The following is an 18,873-nucleotide window of genomic DNA, read 5'->3' as shown; positions in this document are numbered from 1 at the left end:
CTGTGTTAGCTTCAATTTGCCAATTTAATTCATTTTTCCCAATTTAATAACAATTGAATGCTTTCTCTGATCGGCTTCAAACCCTGAAAGTTTGTTTATCTTAATTAAGAGCGTATTTATATTAATTTTGGGCCATATTTGAAAATATTATCAAAGTGGTTTTTATAAAAATCATAATCAAATTTTTTTTCATACAAATTTGTGGTGAATTTTATGTACTGGTGTTACCCTACAATGAGAATGTGATCAGCCTGAGAGATGCACTAAAAAGTTCTGTATAGAAACCATACCACGGGCGGGATTGAACCCGCGGTCAGAGAGTCTCAGTATAGACATTGTGTTCAAAAACAATGGGACAGTGAAATAGAAGTTGAGTGAGAACACACCGTCTAATATTATTCGTGGTGTTGACGAGGTTCCATGCACTCTTTACCCTCTTTCATACATTGGGCAAACTGGTAAACCTCTGGAAACCAGATTAGCCCAATATCAGTACTCAGTCAGGACGGGCAACGAGTCCAGTGTTATCTTCAACCATGCTAATTATTGAAATCACCAACTGGGGGGGGGGCTGCTGCCCTGATCATCGCACCCAACAATTCCATCACGGAAAGAAATATCTGAATCCTCTTTCTTGAAACATGATAGGAATTACTTATATAATTCACGTCATGGTTTATACAAAGTCAACGGATATTTAGTGAGGTCTGTTGTGCACAACATTAAGCAACAGTGCCATACAAAATCGCCCCTGCTACTAGTGGAAAAAGACAAAATGCAATCACGTTAAACACATTTGATGGAAGCGTGTGGGTGATAGAAACGTGTTGGTGGTGGAAACTCCTCCACTAAGAGTGGAGGAGTTTCCACCACCAACACCAACACCAACATGAGAGCAAGAACAACATAAGCTTAAAAATCTGATAAACCACCGAGAAGAAGAGAGTTCCAGTAGCCTGTCACCTATGTCCGGTGATACAGGTACTCACGCTTGCTTGATGATCATATTGATTATATGTGCCAGCAAAGCTGCGATGCAGTAGTATTTTTCTGTTTTATATGTGACTGTGTTTGTTATAACAAAACAAGGTAAGGTTTTCCAACAAGAGCGTTAACAGAGATCAGATCCAGTGAAGATCGTTCGCTTTGTGGTACAATTAATCATTTAACATCCAGTAATCCCTGTGGATCACGGGTACATTGCTGGGAGCATCCCTGTTACATGTACATTTGTGTTCATTAATTTCAGTGAACAAAATCCTGCTTGTACCTCGCATACCACATGCGGTTGTATAAACACTTACAGTAAAAGGAGATTATTGTACCATGAGCTGCTTCCTGGTAATTCTCTTGATGGATGTGTATATCATAGTTGCACTGTGGATCTTGCTTACAGCCAGTGCACATGATATATTGTTGACTACACTGTTGCTAGGGAGGGCTATATATTTCTTGGCGGTGTGTTCCCTTGGTGTTAAATCACGTTTGCTCCTCGTTTGCAGTCTTGCATGAAGAAACCTGAGAACTGAAGTTTACCAAACTGAAGCTGGGTAAATAACAGCTGTGTTTAGGGGCATTGCTCCTCAAGGGAAATGGGACTGGAAATGCGGAAAGTCCCGTAAATGGAAGCCCATAATTACTTCTCGTTTCGTATTTGTGTCGTGATACGAATAGTAATATTTGGATCATTCTTGTTTTTAGACTTTTTGTATACTTTCAAAGGAAGCTTTCTGTTAGCCTAGAGTATTTCTGGACGTCCTACGCAGATGATTATTTTGTTATGATGTATTAAACTAATTGGAATTTAAGGCAGAAACAAAATTAGATGCGCCTAAACTACAGATTGTACGTGGGCCATTTAGGCTGCAGGTTTTCTTAGAACCAACATTGTTCCTTGATAATGTGAGTAGTTACGAAAGCGCTTGGAATTTCACAGTGGTTGTTTTGCATATATATATATATATATATATATATATATATATATATATATATATATATATATATATATATATATAAGGAATTCGCAAGAGCAGGCGAAATATACACAAACACTGATCTCTGGCTGAAGGAGACTCGAACCTACGAACCTTGGAACAAGGTACGCAGTGCTATACCAATCTCACAACACTGGACAATACCTTGGCGTGCAGCTTGCACACACACACACATATATATATATATATATATATATATATATATATATATATATATATATATATATATATATATATATATATATATATATTGTGGTGTACATGAGTTTGTTATATTTTAATGATGAAATATGTTGCCACCATTTTTAATTTGTCACTTAAATATAGTGCGTATTTTGTGAGTTATTATCAGTTCCAAAAGGTTCATTACCCGAGACTTAATAAACAAACACGGAACTCCAGTGTGAGTTTTTGGGTAATATGAGGCTATCAGTGTGAGATTGTGCGTAATATAGCGAGGCTTCCTCAGAGTGTAAATAACTGACCATCAAATGTTGTGTCCGTCAGTAGTCAGGAAGTGTATGACTGTCAACTCTCAGAGCCTGTAGCTTCCCACACTACTCCACGGGCTCAAGATTCTTGGTGTCCGCTACACTTAAGTGGGAAATGTCATAGATTCTTCTTCGTAGTTATTTTTTTTTATTTTAAAAATGCCTTTGGCTACCGTTGTTCGTTCTTCTCCTAGGAATGGAAATCCTGTAATTCACACACTTCATCACTCTCCAGGTCGTGGAAATGTGTCATTTGTCTCTCTTTGATCCTCTCTTGGAAAAGTTATAATTTCCAATGGATGTTCTTCCTTGCCTGGACAGGACTATACAGCGCTCACTTTATTAAAAAAAATAGGTTCTTGAACTGACAATTTTAGCAATAAAACCAATGATTTTTCTATTAGTCTCTGCTAATTCAGAGAGATGATTTGCTGAAAAAATATTGATAATTGAAAATAACGTGAATATATTCTTTACCAGAATCACGTCAGTATTTCCGTCACGAATCATTTATCGCAAACTTCAGCACAATAAATCTGTGAGGTTTCACCCCATTTCGTCTTTCTTGTTTAGAAAATTGTTAACTTAAGAATAGCAATATTTATTAATCGAAATATTGCACTGTGTCAGCATTATGAAGAAAGTCAAATTTCTCAACATAAAATATTTAATTGAGAGAAAAGGTAGAATAATGTGAAATACTTATTCATTTTGAAGATTGAGACACTTATGCAGCATATGGGAATCTTTATTCAGGAAACGTTTCGCCACACAGTGGCTTCATCAGTCCAATACAAAGAGGAAGGCGTAAGGAGAGTAGGAGAATGAGGTAATCAGTCCCTCAACCTGGAGTCGATGTGTTCAGTCCATCAATCTTGTAGACATTCTACAAGATTGATGGACTGAACACATCGACTCCAGGTTGAGGGACTGATTACCTCATTCTCCTACTCTCCTTACGCCTTCCTCTTTGTATTGGACTGATGAAGCCACTGTGTGGCGAAACGTTTCCTGAATAAAGATTCCCATATGCTGCATAAGTGTCTCAATCTTCAACTTGTCGGTTTTTCAAAACATTCATCACACTTATTCATTTTAAATGAACTAATTAAAAACTGTGTTACATGATTTGAGAATTTTGCCTATCACTTTGACTTGTCATAAACCAATACTCACTTTGCATTTATTATGATGAATGTATCACTATATGTATGTACTAAAAGCAATGGTACATGTACACGTGATAGGTATTTATCTCAGTATGTATACACTTAAAGTTTACTTCCATCCTACTAGGCCCTTATTCGGGATTAATTTATTCTTGGCAGGTGGTGACAAGGTGTCATGCAGCCTGACTGATCATCGTATATTGAAAGGCTTTAAGCTCAGTTAATCGTCTAATCAATTATCAATTACACAATGTATACACCGAAATGTGTATGTTTCTCACTGTGTATATACAGAGATTACTTTAATCACTATTATTTAGTTTAAAGAATTATTGACTAGGAATGAACAGATCGCACGAAGTTAAGAGTCACGTAAGTTCCCCGTCTTCTAATAACATGTTCATTTTACCATTATAATCTAATTTGTCCATAATAACTATCGCATTTGGTATAACTTAACAAATCTTTGAGGGCATTTGTGTTGAATTTGCAACAGTTGTTACAACAATTGCAATTGCAACAAATGCGATAGTAAATATGGACAAGGTAGATTATAGTGGACAAATGAACATGTTATTAGAAGACGGAGGAACTTACGTGCCTCTCACCCTCCAGTAGTCAATAGGCTATGAGCCAAGTTAACCAACTACTCAGGTTCGTAGTTCGATCCCGGTATACTTGGAAACATTAGAACGTGTTTCCGCAACAAACTTATTGTCCTTCTTCACCTAGCAGTAAATAGGTACCTTGATGCTAGCCGATTGCGGGTCGCATTCTGCGAACAAAATTAACCTAATTTGCCCTAAATGCTTGGCATAACAAAGGGCTTTCTATATATTAGTATGTCATTAATGTCAAATAGGTCTGTATTCCTTGTACTTGAAGAAATAAAGATCATTATTAATATACACTAGTCTAAACTTAAACCATTACATCACTCTCCAGTTTGTTCCGTTTCCTGACAACTCTGTGACTGAACAAATACTTCCTGAACATTCCTGTGACTCGTATGAGTTTTCAGCTTCCAGTTGTGACCCCTTGTTGCTGTGTAACTTCTCTGAAAGAATCTGTTCCTGTCCATCTTGTCAATTCCTCTTAGTATTTTATACGTCTTCCCCCCTGTAATCCAGTGTCTTCAGGTCGAGTTCCCTTAACCTCTCCTCGGTGGACATACCCCTTAGCTCCGGGACTAGTCTTGTTACAAACATTTGCACTCTCTCTAATTTCTTGACGTGCTCGACCAGGTGTGGGTTCCATACTGGTGCTACATACTCCAATATGGGCTTGATGAAAACAGTGTACAGGATCAGGAACGGCTCCTTACTGAGATGTCGGAATGTTATTCTTAGGTTTGCTAGGCGCCCATGTGCTGCAGCAGTTACTTGGTTGATGCGCGCCTCCGGAGATGTGCTCGATATTATGCTCTCCAAGATCTTTTTCCTTGAGTGAGGTTTGTATTCTTCATCCCTCGAAACCGTACTTTGCGGTCTTCTTTGCCCTTCCCCGATCTTCATGACTTTGCACTGGGTGGGGCTGAACTCCAGGAGCCGGTTCATGGACCAGGCTTGCAGCCTTCCCAGGTCCCTCTGTAGTCCTGCCTGGTCTTCCTCTGACTAAATTATCCTCATTAACTTCACATCGTCTGCAAACATGGACACTTCTGTGTCTATTCATTCCGTCATGTCGTTCACATATACCAGAAACAGCACATGTTCTAGGACTGACCCCTGTGGAACCCCGCTCGTCACAGGCGCCCACTCTGACACCTCATCACTTACCATGACTCGCTGCTGTCTTCCCGTCAAGTATTCTCTGATTCATTGCAGTGCCTTCCCTGTTATACCTGTGTGTGTGTGTGTGTGTGTGTGTGTGTATGTATGTGTGTGTGTATGTGTGTGTGTGTACTCACCTAGTTGTACTCACCTAGTTGAGGTTGCCAGGGTCGAGTCCGAGCTCCTGGCCCCGCCTCTTCACTGATCGCACCTAGGTCACTCTCCCTGAGCCGTGAGCTTTATCATACCTCTGCTTAAAGCTATGTATGGATCCTGCCTCCACTACATCGCTTCCCAAACTATTCCACTTACTGACTACTCTGTGGCTGAAGAAATACTTCCTAACATCCCTGTGATTCATCTGTGTCTTCAGCTTCCAACGGTGTCCCCTTGTTACTGTGTCCAATCTCTGGAACATCCTGTCTTTGTCCACCTTGTCAATTCCTCTCAGTATTTTGTATGTCGTTATCATGTCCCCCCTCTCTCTCCTGTCCTCCAGTGTCGTCAGGTTGATTTCCCTTAACCTCTCCTCGTAGGACATACCTCTTAGCTCTGGGACTAGTCTTGTTGCAAACCTTTGCACTTTCTCTAGTTTCTTCACGTGCTTGGCTAGGTGTGGGTTCCAAACTGGTGCCGCATACTCCAATATGGGCCTAACGTACACGGTGTACAGGGTCCTGAATGATTCCTTATTAAGATGTCAGAATGCTGTTCTGAGGTTTGCCAGGCGCCCATATGCTGCAGCAGTTATTTGGTTGATGTGCGCTTCAGGAGATGTGCCTGGTGTTATACTCACCCCAAGATCTTTTTCCTTGAGTGAGGTTTGTAGTCTCTGGCCCCCTAGACAGTACTCCGTCTGCGGTATTCTTTGCCCTTCCCCAATCTTCATGACTTTGCACTTGGTGGGATTGAACTCCAGGAGCCAATTGCTGGACCAGGTCTGCAGCCTGTCCAGATCCCTTTGTAGTTCTGCCTGGTCTTCGATCGAGTGAATTCTTCTCATCAACTTCACGTCATCTGCAAACAGGGACACCTCAGAGTCTATTCCTTCCGTCATGTCGTTCACAAATACCAGAAACAGCACTGGTCCTAGGACTGACCCCTGCGGGACCCCGCTGGTCACAGGTGCCCACTCTGACACCTCGCCACGTACCATGACTCGCTGCTGTCTTCCTGACAAGTATTCCCTGATCCATTGTAGTGCCTTCCCTGTTATCCCTGCTTGGTCCTCCAGTTTTTGCACCAATCTCTTGTGTGGAACTGTGTCAAACGCCTTCTTACAGTCCAAGAAAATGCAGTCCACCCACCCCTCTCTCTCTTGTCTTACTGCTGTCACCATGTCATAGAACTCCAGTAGGTTTGTGACACAGGATCTCATTAACTGGCTTCCCTGCCAGTTTTCTGTCCCACTGAACCCCGTTCAGGTAGTTCCTCATTCCTGTGTAGTCCCCTTTCTTGTAGTTTGGCTTCATTCGTCCTGGCCTTCCTGCTTCTCCCTCCACTTGTAGCTCTACTGTGTATTCGAAGCTTAAAACCACATGGTCACTGGCCCCAAGGGGTCTTTCGTATGTGATGTCCTCGATATCTGCACTACTCAAGGTGAATACTAAGTCCAGCCTTGCTGGTTCATCCTCTTCTCTCTCTCTTGTAGTGTCCCTTACGTGTGTGTGTGTGTGTGTGTGTGTGTGTGTGTATGTGTGTGTGTATGTGTGTGTGTGTGTGTGTGTGTGTGTGTGTGTATGTGTGTGTGTGTGTGTGTGTGTGTGTGTATGTGTGTGTGTGTGTGTGTGTGTGTGTGTGTGTATGTATTCACCTAGTTGTGGTTGCAGGGGTCGATTCACAACTCCTGATCGCGCCTCTTCACTGGCCGCTACTAGGTCTGTCTGTCTTTCCGGAGTCCCTTCTGTCTCTGTGAACACTTCTTTGAATCTCATGTTGAGTTCCTCACATACTTCGCAGTCATTCCTTGCGATCAATCCTCCTTCCTTTCTCAGCCTGATTATCTGGTCCTTGGCTGTTGTTTTCCTCCTGATGTGGCTGAGCAACAGCTTCGGGTTAGATTTGGTTTTCGCTGCTATGTCATTTTTGTATTGTTGTTGGGCCTCCCTTCTTACCTGTGCATATTTATTTCTGGATCTGCGACTGCTCTCCTTATTCTCCTGAGTCCTTTGCCTTCTATACTTCTTCCATTCTGTAGCACACTTGGTTTTGGCCTCTCTACACCTTTGGGTGAAGCAAGGGGTCATCCTGGCTTTCTCGTTATTTTTGTTACCCTTGAATACAAACCTTTCCTCAGCTTCCTTGCATATTGTTGTCACATATTCCATCATCTTGTTTACTGACTTCCCTGCCAGATCTCTGTCCCACTGAACACTGTGCAGGAAATTCTTCATGCCTGTGTAGTCCCCTCTCATGTAATTAGGCTTCATTCGTCTTGCTCTTCCTGTTTCCGTCTCCACTTTTAACTCTAATATATATTCGAATCTCAGAACCACGTGGTCACTGGCCCCGCGCAGTCTTTCTTAAGTAATGTCCTCAATATCTGCACCACTTAAGGTGAATACTAGGTCAAGTCTTGCTGGATCATCCTCTCGTCTCTCTTTGATAGTGTCCGTTACGTGTTGATACGTGAGGTTTTGCAGTACCACCTCCAACATCTTAGCCCTCCACGTTCATGAGCTCCTATGTGGCTCCGGTCGATTTCGTTGTGATTGAAGTCACCCATAACCAGCAGCTTTGCCCTGCTCGCATGAACCCTTCTGACCACTTCAGCCAGTGTGTCAACCATCGCTCTATTACTCTCATCATACTCTTGCCTTGGCCTCTTTCTGTTCTGTGGTGGGTTATACAACACTGCAATTACCACCTTGGGATCTCAAGACTGAAGTGTTCCAGTTATGCAGTCTCTTGCTTCTGATCTGTCTTCTCTCTCCAGCTCATCAAAATCCCACTGGTTTTTGATGAGCAGTGCCACTCCATCACCCCCTCTGTTTCCTCTGTCTTTCTTCAGGATCTGATATCCCATTGGAAAGATGGCATCTGTTATCATTCTTTTGAGCTTGGTTTCTGTGAGAGATATGATGTCCAGTGATGCCTCTTTGACTCTTTTGTGCCACTCCTCCCACTTATTCGTTATTCCATCAGCGTTGGTGTACCATAACTTCAGTTTCCTCTCCAACATTGTGTTCTGGAGGGTCTGTGAGGGTGGGGGACTTGGCAGTGTGCTGTAAGATTCTACAGCATAGTGTGGAGTGCAGGCTGTAATTATGAATTGAGATTTGTGTTGGGATAACATGTTTTGTTCTCTGGGTGGTTCTGCATTTGCACTTGTTGTTCTGCCCTGCTTCAGTTGTCCTCTACTGAGGACAACAAGCCCCTTTCACTTCAGCTGCTGTCATTTTGTTCTTGTTCTTTCTCGGTCAAGGAACACTTTCTTGTATGTTGATTCATTCAGCCTTGATTTTTCTTGTAGGATCCTGTTCTTCACCCTTTTCTGTCTTGGAAATCAGTTTGACTGGCCAATTTCTTCCCTTCAGATACCCCCCAGTAATCTGAAAATCTACTATCTCAGTCATGTTGTCCTTGCCTATTTTTCTGGTGATGTTTTCAATCTCCTGTTTTTCTTCCTGCTGTCTTCCACTTGGTGTCCTTCCCTCACTCTCCTGAAGCCCATGAATGAACACTGACTTCTCCCTCTCCTCCTCCCATTGCCTTTCCCTCTGTGCCTCTGGGTCCTATTTGTACATGGCCATTTTCTCCCTTTTTTTCCTGTACCTCTTTGGTGCATGGTCATGCCTTTGCAAGGGGCCTATCCCCCTCTCCACCTTCTGCTCCTCCCTTACTGCTATCCCTGATCCCAACATTTCTTCCTCCTCATTCCTTGGCCCTGCTTGGTGGACTGATAGGGCCTTAACATAAGTCATGTTTTCTTCCTTTCTGTTGGGCTCTTCATTCAGTAGGGGTGTACCTCCTTCAGATGCAATGTTTCCTTTGGGCAATAGTCCGATGACTCGCTTCAGCCAATTTACCTCATTTTCTAGAGCCCGTATACTGGCTTCTACGGCTTAGGCTTGTGACTCACATTTCTTCTTCTTCACCTCCATCATCATCTCCATTTTTCAGAAAGCTCACTCAGTTTGCTCTCCCATCCTTGTTCCATCCTTTTACATTGCTCTTCCATCCATTCATCCTTGCCAGAACCATCTTCCTCTGATTCCCTGAGCCTTCAACTTCCCCTCTGAGCCACCATTTTTTTGTGTACATGTGTGTGTATGTGTGTGTGTGTGTGTGTGTGTGTGTGTGTGTGTGAGTGTGTGTGTGTGTGTGTGTGTACTCACCTAATTGTGATTGCAGGGGCCGAATCATAGCTTCTGGCCCTGCCTCTTCACTGATCACTACTAGTTCACTCCCTCCCTGTTGTGTGAGCTTTATTGTACCTCTTCTTAAAACTATATATGGCTCCTGCCTCCATCACCTTCCTGAATAAATGCTTCCTAACATCCTTGTGACTCATCTGAATCTTCAATTTCCAATTGTGATACCTCGCTGATATGTTTCATCTCTGAAATGTCCTGTCCCTGTCCACCTTGTCAATTCCTCATTGGGCATGCCCCTTAATTCTACTACTAGTCTCGTTGCAAATCTTTGCACATTCTCTAATTTCTTGATGTGCTTGTCCAGGTGTGGGTTCCAAACTGGTGCTGCATACTCCAATATGGGCCTGATGTACACGGTGTACAGAGTTCTGAGCTCCTTACTGAGATGTCGGTATCCTATTCTTAGGTTTGCTAGTCTCCTGTATGCCACAACAGTTATTTGGTTGACGTGCACCTCGGGAGGAGTGTTCGGTGTTATACACACCCAAGATCCTTTTCCTTGAGTGAGGTTTGTAGTCTCTGGCCCTCTAGACTGTACTCCGTCTGCGGTCTTCTTTGCCCTACCCCGATCTTCATGACTTTGCACTTGGCGTTGTTGAATTCTAGGAGCCATTTGCTCGTCCAACCTGTAGCCTGCCCAGATCCCTTTGTAGTCCTGCTTGGTCGTCCTCGGATTGAATTCTCCTCATTAACTTTATATCGTCTGCAAATAGGGACACTTCTGAGCCTATTCCTTCCGTCATGTCATTCACATATACGGGGAACAGCACCGACCCTAGGACTGAGCCCTTTAGAACCCCGCTCGTCACAGGTGCCCTCTCTGACACCTAGTCGCATACCCTGACTCGCTGCTGCCTTCCTGTCATATATTCTCTGATTCTTTGCATTGCCTTCCTTGTTATTCCTGCCTGGTCATCCAGCTTTTGCACTAATCTTTTGTGTGGAACTGTGCCAAAAGTCTTCTTACTGACCAAAAAAATGCAAACTACCCCCTCCCCTCTCTCTCTCTCTCTCTCTCTCGTCTTACTTCTGTCACCCAGTCATAGAACTCCAGGAGGTTTGTGACAGGATTTCCGGTCCCTGGCTGGTTGTGGTTGATAAGCTCATTCCTTTCTAGGGGCTGTACCACTCCTCTCCTGATAATCTTCTGCATGACTGCATACTATGCATGTCATTGACATTGGTCTGTCTCTTTTTTAAAAATTGGGACTAAATTTGTTGTCTTCCATTCCTCAGGAAGCTGCCCTGTTTCGTTAGTGTTGAAGATTGTTGTTACTGATACATAGAGTGCCTCTGCTCTGTGTGTGTGTGTGTGTGTGTGTGTGTGTGTGTGTGTGTGTGTGTGTGTGTGTGTGTGTGAATGCGTTGGGTCTGTTTGTATGCGCACACACAGTTTCTCTGCTTCTCGCAGTGCCCAAGGAGAATTATCTGGTCCCACTGCGTTCGAGATATCTTGCTCACACAATAGCTTCTTCACCTTTTTCCTTATGGCGAGAACTGTGCCCCGCACTCGCTGGTGCTCTTTGCTCCTTCGGTTTGCTGTTAGCTTTCCTTTTTCTTCTGAGACTATCTCCCTGAATCTCTTGTTGAGATCCTCTTAGACTTCCTGGTCATTCCAAGTGAACTCCCCTTTCTTCTTCAGCCTGATTACCTGGTCTCTTACTGTTGTCTTCCTACAGGTGTGGCTATATTACAGCTTTGGGCCACATTTGCCTTTCGATGATATGTTACTTTCAAATTGTCATTGAGCCTCTCCTCTTCTCCATGCATAATCGTTTTTGAATTTTCGACTCATCTCCTTGTTTGCCTTCTATATTCTTGCATTCTCTTACACATTTAGTTTTCGCTTCTCTGCATCTCTGGGTGAACCATGGCTAACTCTGGTCTTCCAATTGTTTCTGCTCTTTATGTTCCTAGGTTCAAATTTCTCCTCTGAATCCCTGCATTTTCCGGTCACATGCTCCATCAACTCATTCACTGTCTTCCTCTCTTCCTCTCTTTCACAATGTACCTCATTCAGATAATGCCTTTTGCTTGTGCTTCTCTTCTGAAGTCTGGTTTCTTGTATTTTTCCTCTCCTGCTTCTCTTCCAAATTTTCTTCCACACGCTATTCGATACTTATATCCACATTTCTATCTTGAGTTTCTATCTTGATAACATGGTTCTCTGCACCCACAGGAGGTTGCGTGGATTCAATGGACCGCAGAGGAGTTGCTAATGTCTCCATGATATACGGGGAGATAGTTGGTCATAGTAGTCCGGAGACTTCCCATGACCCTGCCGAAACGCCTCATATCCTCACTGGCTCCTGCGTAGACTCTAACCACGTCACACACGCCACCCACGCCCACGCAAAACAAGCCCACATCCACGTCAAACCCAAGCCCAGTACCCAACAGTCGCAATATATCCAGCGAGAATATTCCTCTCCAGTCCCGGTCGAGTTGCAGCACTCGACTACCTTCCACCACATGCTCTCAACTGCAACCTCCATCCCAGAGCCCATGTACACCCACGCCCATGCTATGCCTATCTCCCATACCCAAACTATGCCCCACCCACGCACCAGCCGAGCGAGAAGCCACAACCACTCAACAACCCTCAAGCGACGAAGCAGTTTGTACATGGTAAGGAAATAATATTTTATTTCTTTTGTACGTGGTAAAGAAATAATATTTCTGATACGTTTGTATACAATAAAGAAAAAAAAATTACGATCGTACGTTGCAGTAAATAATGTTATGTGATGTCTGTACGTGATGAGGGAACAATGTTTATATTGCTGTATGTATATGGTATGGAAATAAATGTTATTAGTGTTTGCTGGTGGTGAGAAAGTTTTGGCTTATTAAATAACAAAAAGGCACAATACCGTGACTGGAACGATACACAAATAACCCGCACATAAAAGACAGAAGCTTACGACGACGTTTCGGTCCGACTTGGACCATTGACAAAGTCACACTGTGTGACTTTGTCAATGGTCCAAGTCGGACCGAAACGTCGTCGTAAGCTTCTGTCTTTTATGTGCGGGTTATTTGTGTTTTGGCTTATTTGTCTTGACATCCTACCGAGTGGAGAGCCTTCTTACTGGTAAACAGGTTTTGCTCCAGGTAGTTGCACCTACCTCCTCTTCCTGAAATTAAACCTAATTCCTAGCAGTGCTTGAGGCACAACACCCATTATTTAATGATCTGGCTTCCACACAGGGAAAGGAAAGGTCGAGGCTGGAGCTTCTGCCTATTAATGGTAATCAGGCACCCGTCCAGTCTAGCTGTTGGTTATTGTCATGTGTATGGGGAACCTGTGTGATTAGAGTGTGTGAGAAGAGTGTGAAAAGGGTGTGTGACGGTGTGTGTGGAAGGTGCGGGAGGAAAGGTGTGTGTGGAGCGTGTGAGGAATGTGTATGAAGAGTATGTGTGGAAGGTGCTTGGAGAGGGTGTGTGTGAAAGGTGTTTGGAGAGGGTGTGTGAAGGGTGTTTGGAGAGGGTGTGTGTGAAGAGTGTTTGGAGAGGGTGTGGGTGAAGGGTGTTTGTAGAGGGTGTGTGTGTGAAGGGTGTTTGGAGAGGGTGTGTGTGAAGAGTGTTTGGAGAGGGTGTGTGTGAAGGGTGTTTGTAGGTGTGTGTGTGAATGGTGTTTGGAGAGGGTGTGTGTGAAGGGAGTTTGTAGAGGGTATGTGTGTGAAAGGTGTTTGGAGAGGGTGGGTGTGTGAAGGGTGTTTGGAGAGGGTGTGCGTGAAGAGTGTTTGGAGAGGGTGTGTGTGAAGGGTGTTTGTAGACGGTGTGTGCGTGAATGGTGTTTGGAGAGGGTGTGTGTGAAGGGTGTTTGTAGAGGGTGTGTGTGTGAAGGGTGTTTGGAGAGGGTGTGTATGAAGGGTGTTTGTAGAGGGTGTGTGTGTGAAGGGTGTTTGGAGAGGTTGTGTGTGTGAAGGGTGTTTGGAGAGGGTGTGTGTGAAGGGTGTTGAGGGTGTGTGCGTGAAGGGTGTTTGGAGAGGGTGTGTGTGAAGGGTGTTTGGAGAGGGTGTGTGTGTGAAGGGTGTTTGTAGAGGGTGTGTGTGCGACGGGTGCTTGTAGAGGATGTGTGTGTGTGAAGGGTGTTTGGAGAGGGTGTGTGTGTGAAGGGTGTTTGGAGAGGGTGTGCGTGAAGAGTGTTTGGAGAGGGTGTGTGTGAAGGGTGTTTGTAGACGGTGTGTGCGTGAATGGTGTTTGGAGAGGGTGTGTGTGAAGGGTGTTTGTAGAGGGTGTGTGTGTGAAGGGTGTTTGGAGAGGTTGTGTGTGTGAAGGGTGTTTGGAGAGGGTGTGTGTGAAGGGTGTTTGTTGAGGGTGTGTGCGTGAAGGGTGTTTGGAGAGGGTGTGTGTGAAGGGTGTTTGGAGAGGGTGTGTGTGTGAAGGGTGTTTGTAGAGGGTGTGTGTGCGACGGGTGCTTGTAGAGGATGTGTGTGTGTGAAGGGTGTTTGGAGAGGGTGTGTATGAAGGGTGTTTGTAGAGGGTGTGTGTGTGAAGGGTGTTTGTAGAGGGAGTGTGTGTGAAGGGTGTTTGTAGAAGGTGTGTGTGTGAAGGGTGTTTGTAGAGGGTGTGTGCGCGAAGGGTGTTTGTAGAGGGTGTGTGTGTGAAGGGTGTTCGTAGAGGGTGTGTGTGCGACGGGTGTTTGTAGAGTGTGTGTGTGTGAAGGGTGTTTGGAGAGGGTGTGTGTGAAGGGTGTTTGTAGAGGGTGTGTGTGCGAAGGGTGTTTGTAGAGGGTGTGTGTGTGTAAAGGGTGTTTGGAGGTGTGTGTGAAGGGTGTTTGGAGAGGGTGTGTGTGTGAAGGGTGTTTGTAGAGAGTGTGTGTGAAGGGTGTTTGTAGAGGGTGTGTGAGTGAAGGGTGTTTTTAGAGGGTGTGTGTGAAGGGTGTTTGGAGAGGGTGTGTGTGTGAAGGGTGTTTGTAGAGTGTGTGTGTGAAGGGTGTTTGTAGAGGGTGTGTGAGTGAAGGGTGTTTGTAGAGGGTGTGTGTGTGAAGGGTGTTTGTAGAGTGTGTGTGTGAAGGGTGTTTGTAGAGGGTGTGTGAGTGAAGGGTGTTTGTAGAGGGTGTGTGTGTGAAGGGTGTTTGTAGAGGGTGTGTGATGAGAGTGTGTAAGTAAATTGTGAGGGGATGGTATGAGAGTGTTTAAGTAAATTGTGAGGAGAGTAAATGAGAAACATGTGTCGGGAGGATAAGTACATGTGTTAACATCACCAGTGTGAGGAGATGAACAAGTGTTAACATTATCAGTGTGGGAGATGAACAAGTGTTAACATTACCAGTGTGGGAGATGAACAAGTGTTAACATTACCAGTGTGGGAGATGAACAAGTGTTAACATTACCAGTGTGGGAGATGAACAAGTGTTAACAATACCAGTGTGGGAGATGAACAAGTGTTAACATTACCAGTGGGGAGATGAATAAGTGTTAACATTAGCAGCGTGGGAGATGAGCAAGTGTTAACATTACCAGTGTGGAAGATGAACAAGTGTTAACATTACCAGTGTGGGAGATGAACAAGTGTTAACATTACCAGTGTGGGAGATGAACAAGTGTTAACATTACCAGTGTGGGAGATGAACAAGTGTTAACATTACCAGTGTGGGAGATGAACAAGTGTTAACATTACCAGTGTGGGAGATGAACAAGTGTTAACATTACCAGTGTGGGAGATGAACAAGTGTTAACATTACCAGTGTGGGAGATGAACAAGTGTTAACATTACCAGTGTGGGAGATGAACAAGTGTTAACATTACCAGTGTGGGAGATGAACAAGTGTTAACATTACCAGTGTGGGAGATGAACAAGTGTTAACATTACCAGTGTGGGAGATGAACAAGTGTTAACATTACCAGTGTGGGAGATGAACAAGTGTTAACATTACCAGTGTGGGAGATGAACAAGTGTTAACATTACCAGTGTGGGAGATGAACAAGTGTTAACATTACCAGTGTGGGAGATGAACAAGTGTTAACATTACCAGTGTGGGAGATGAACAAGTGTTAACATTACCAGTGTGGGAGATGAACAAGTGTTAACATTACCAGTGTGGGAGATGAACAAGTGTTAACATTACCAGTGTGGGAGATGAACAAGTGTTAACATTACCAGTGTGGGAGATGAACAAGTGTTAACATTACCAGTGTGGGAGATGAACAAGTGTTAACATTTCCAGTGTGGGAGATGAACAAGTGTTAACATTACCAGTGTGGGAGATGAACAAGTGTTAACATTACCAGTGTGGAAGATGAACAAGTGTTAACATTACCAGTGTGGGAGATGAACAAGTGTTAACATTACCAGTGTGGGAGATGAACAAGTGTTAACATTACCAGTGTGGGAGATGAACAAGTGTTAACATTACCAGTGTGGGAGATGTACAAATTTTTACCAGTTTTAATTGCCTGTGGAAAATCCATATATCATGTAACTTTCAGTGTGTCTGTTGCTCGGGTCTCTTGTTCCTTGTGTTCACTGTGTTTATTTTCCGGTGTCTGAGGAGTATTCTTGAATATTTTTTAATGCCAGGAATGTGCGTGCGTTCATTTTGTCACCATATTGCAGGTGTTCGCATATTTATCTATTTATTCTTTTTTGCAATAAGATTACAACAAACACGTGATACATCATGGAAAAAAAAAAAGATCTTACAATGGCTTTCGTGAGTTCTCGCTGTATCAAAGAAGTAACTTGAGAATCACGATAGCCCCAGGAATTTCAATGTTTTCACTGTGGTTACTTTGCATAATGTGTATTTTGTATTGTGTGGAGAAGTGTTTATATATCACGAGGGTGTTTACATGCAGTGTTTGTAAATAATTTCTCCCGTTTGTGAATTGTTAAATATTCTAAAATCTAAAATGTGGGGTATGGGATACACCGTCTAGGTTTGGCTAAGCGCCCGTAAAGTACAAAAGTACTGTGTACTTTGAGTCAGAGTGTACAGGTTCGAATCCTGCTGTGGGCTGAGGTAACACTAGTCAACAAGAAATATCGTTTTCAAAGATATTTGAAGGCATTTTGGGGACTGCTGAATTAGAAAATGGCAGTAGGCTTTTGAAAGTGGCTCTAATTTATGAGGTATTGAATACTTACCCTCAATTAACAGGGAAGTTAACCATAACCCGTGTATATGTATATGTAGTGATAATTTGTAAATAAAGACAGTTTAATAAAGTTAGAATTTTATTTTTTAAATGCTTTAATATTTAACCAAAACACACACACACACACATACACATACACATGTGTGTGTGTGTATGTGTGTGTGTGTGTAATAAAGGAGTTGTATCAACAACAACATGACAGTATTGTAACCATTATTTTGTTTAATTTTTTTTTTCACGAGGAGTCTGCTTAAACAATCACTATGCATTATGGTACATTGGTGACTAATATTCTTTGCAAAAAAAACAAAGAAAAACATTATAGATTTTGTAAAACAGGCTTATCTTGGTTATTTTGAGTGACGCTGGAGAACAAGACAAGTCTTAGGCTCTCCATATGGTTTGCAAAAACTGTGTAGAATGCTTACCACAGTGGAAAAATAGGCAATGGAAAACTTTAAACTTGGGTGTGTCTATGGTGTGGAGAGAACCAAGAAACCACCACGACGATTGTTATTCCTGTATGGTGAACGTGAAAGGTTTCAATCAATACAGGAAAGTCAAGTAGTAATATCCTAATTTAGAGTCAGCAAGGTGACCTGTGCCACTCAGCGAAGACGTTCCCATACCAGTGTTTACAACACTGACTGACCTTAAATTGGCAGATGTTGAAGAAACTCAGGGTTTAGGATGTAACAGAGGTGATAACAGTGGAAGTGAATGTGAAGCAAACATTTCAACACCCCAGCAGTTCTCCCAAGAATAACCTAATGGTCTGATGAGTGACCTCAGTCAGTCAAAGTAAACATCTGAACTTTTAGCATCCAGACTAAAAGAAAAGAACTGCCTACAGCGAAAAGTTACAATAAAAGCTTATTGGAGTTTACTCCCTGCTTATTTTAGCCAAAATGAAGAACATGTATACTTCAACAACATCCCTGAACTTCTTCGAATGTGACATGAATATCAAAAGAACAAAAAAGAACAAAAGAAAGGAGGAACTCTGCAGCAGGCCTGTTGTCCCATACTAGGCAGGTCCTTTACGTGTAGGAAAAGACACTTATGTACAGTTCAGGACATTTATTAAAGGAAACGTTTCGCCGCGAGTGGCTTCTTCAGTATTAATATCGACCAGAAGATTGGCGACTCTTCATAGACAGCTTCATTAGAAGCTTGAAATATGTCTTATTGCACAGCGGTAACCGATATGCATCACTTCCAATTGCTCACTCAACAAAATTTTAAGAATACGAAAATATCAAAATGGTTTTCATAAGCAGAAATTAATCTGTTATTATATTGAATTTAGTGCTAGTATATATTACATGATTTGACTTTTGCATGATCTGAAAAATGGTTTCAGTTATTTGTAAGTTAGCCCTGCCTGATCAATATGTTTTTCACATCTTTCATATTTTTCAATGGCCTCCACAAGCAGTGGAGGCTAATACACCAAACGGAGAGTAGAATGAAATTAGCTCAGAGGCACCCACACCACCGTATGTCCCTGAATCAAGGTAAAGCACATAGCTCTGCTGGGTGCGTGATTGTAGGATTTCCTGGTCCTGTGGGTTAGAGCATCATGTGATTTTCACTCACCATGAGGCAGGCCAAAATGACATCTGTTAGAGTCCATGGCTAGCCACAGTGTTATTGTTGATAAATACCACTCGCTCCTGGTTACAATAATATATATATAATATATATATATATATATATATATATATATATATATATATATATATATATATATATATATATATACAGTGGTCCCTCGTTGTTCGTAATTAATCAGTTCCTGGAGCCGTTACTATAAACGAAATTTACGATTTACGAATCAATTTTCCCCATAAGAAATAATGTAAATACAATTAATCCGTTCCTGACACCCAGAAGTATTAAAACAAAAAAAATTTTTAACATGAAATATGCATGTAGTACATAAACAATACAATGGGAAATGAT

At 42.7% G+C, this 18,873-nt stretch overlaps 1 protein-coding gene across 1 annotated transcript in view; it reads left to right on the top strand.

The window, feature by feature from the left end:
* The window catches only part of LOC128690170 (nephrin-like), a 398,545-nt gene extending 386,082 nt beyond the window's left edge, over nt 1-12,463 (top strand). Inside the window, exon 12 of the mRNA XM_070090735.1 lies at nt 11,982-12,463. Coding sequence (XP_069946836.1) covers nt 11,982-12,442 — 461 coding nt within the window. The 3' untranslated portion in view covers nt 12,443-12,463. The remainder of the gene's footprint in view (nt 1-11,981) is intronic.
* Nucleotides 12,464-18,873: the final 6,410 nt, after the last annotated feature.

The sequence above is a fragment of the Cherax quadricarinatus genome, chromosome 32 (genome assembly GCF_038502225.1).
Source record: "Cherax quadricarinatus isolate ZL_2023a chromosome 32, ASM3850222v1, whole genome shotgun sequence".
In the NCBI taxonomy this organism is placed as follows: domain Eukaryota; kingdom Metazoa; phylum Arthropoda; class Malacostraca; order Decapoda; family Parastacidae; genus Cherax; species Cherax quadricarinatus.
This window is presented reverse-complemented; position numbering and strand designations above follow the sequence as displayed.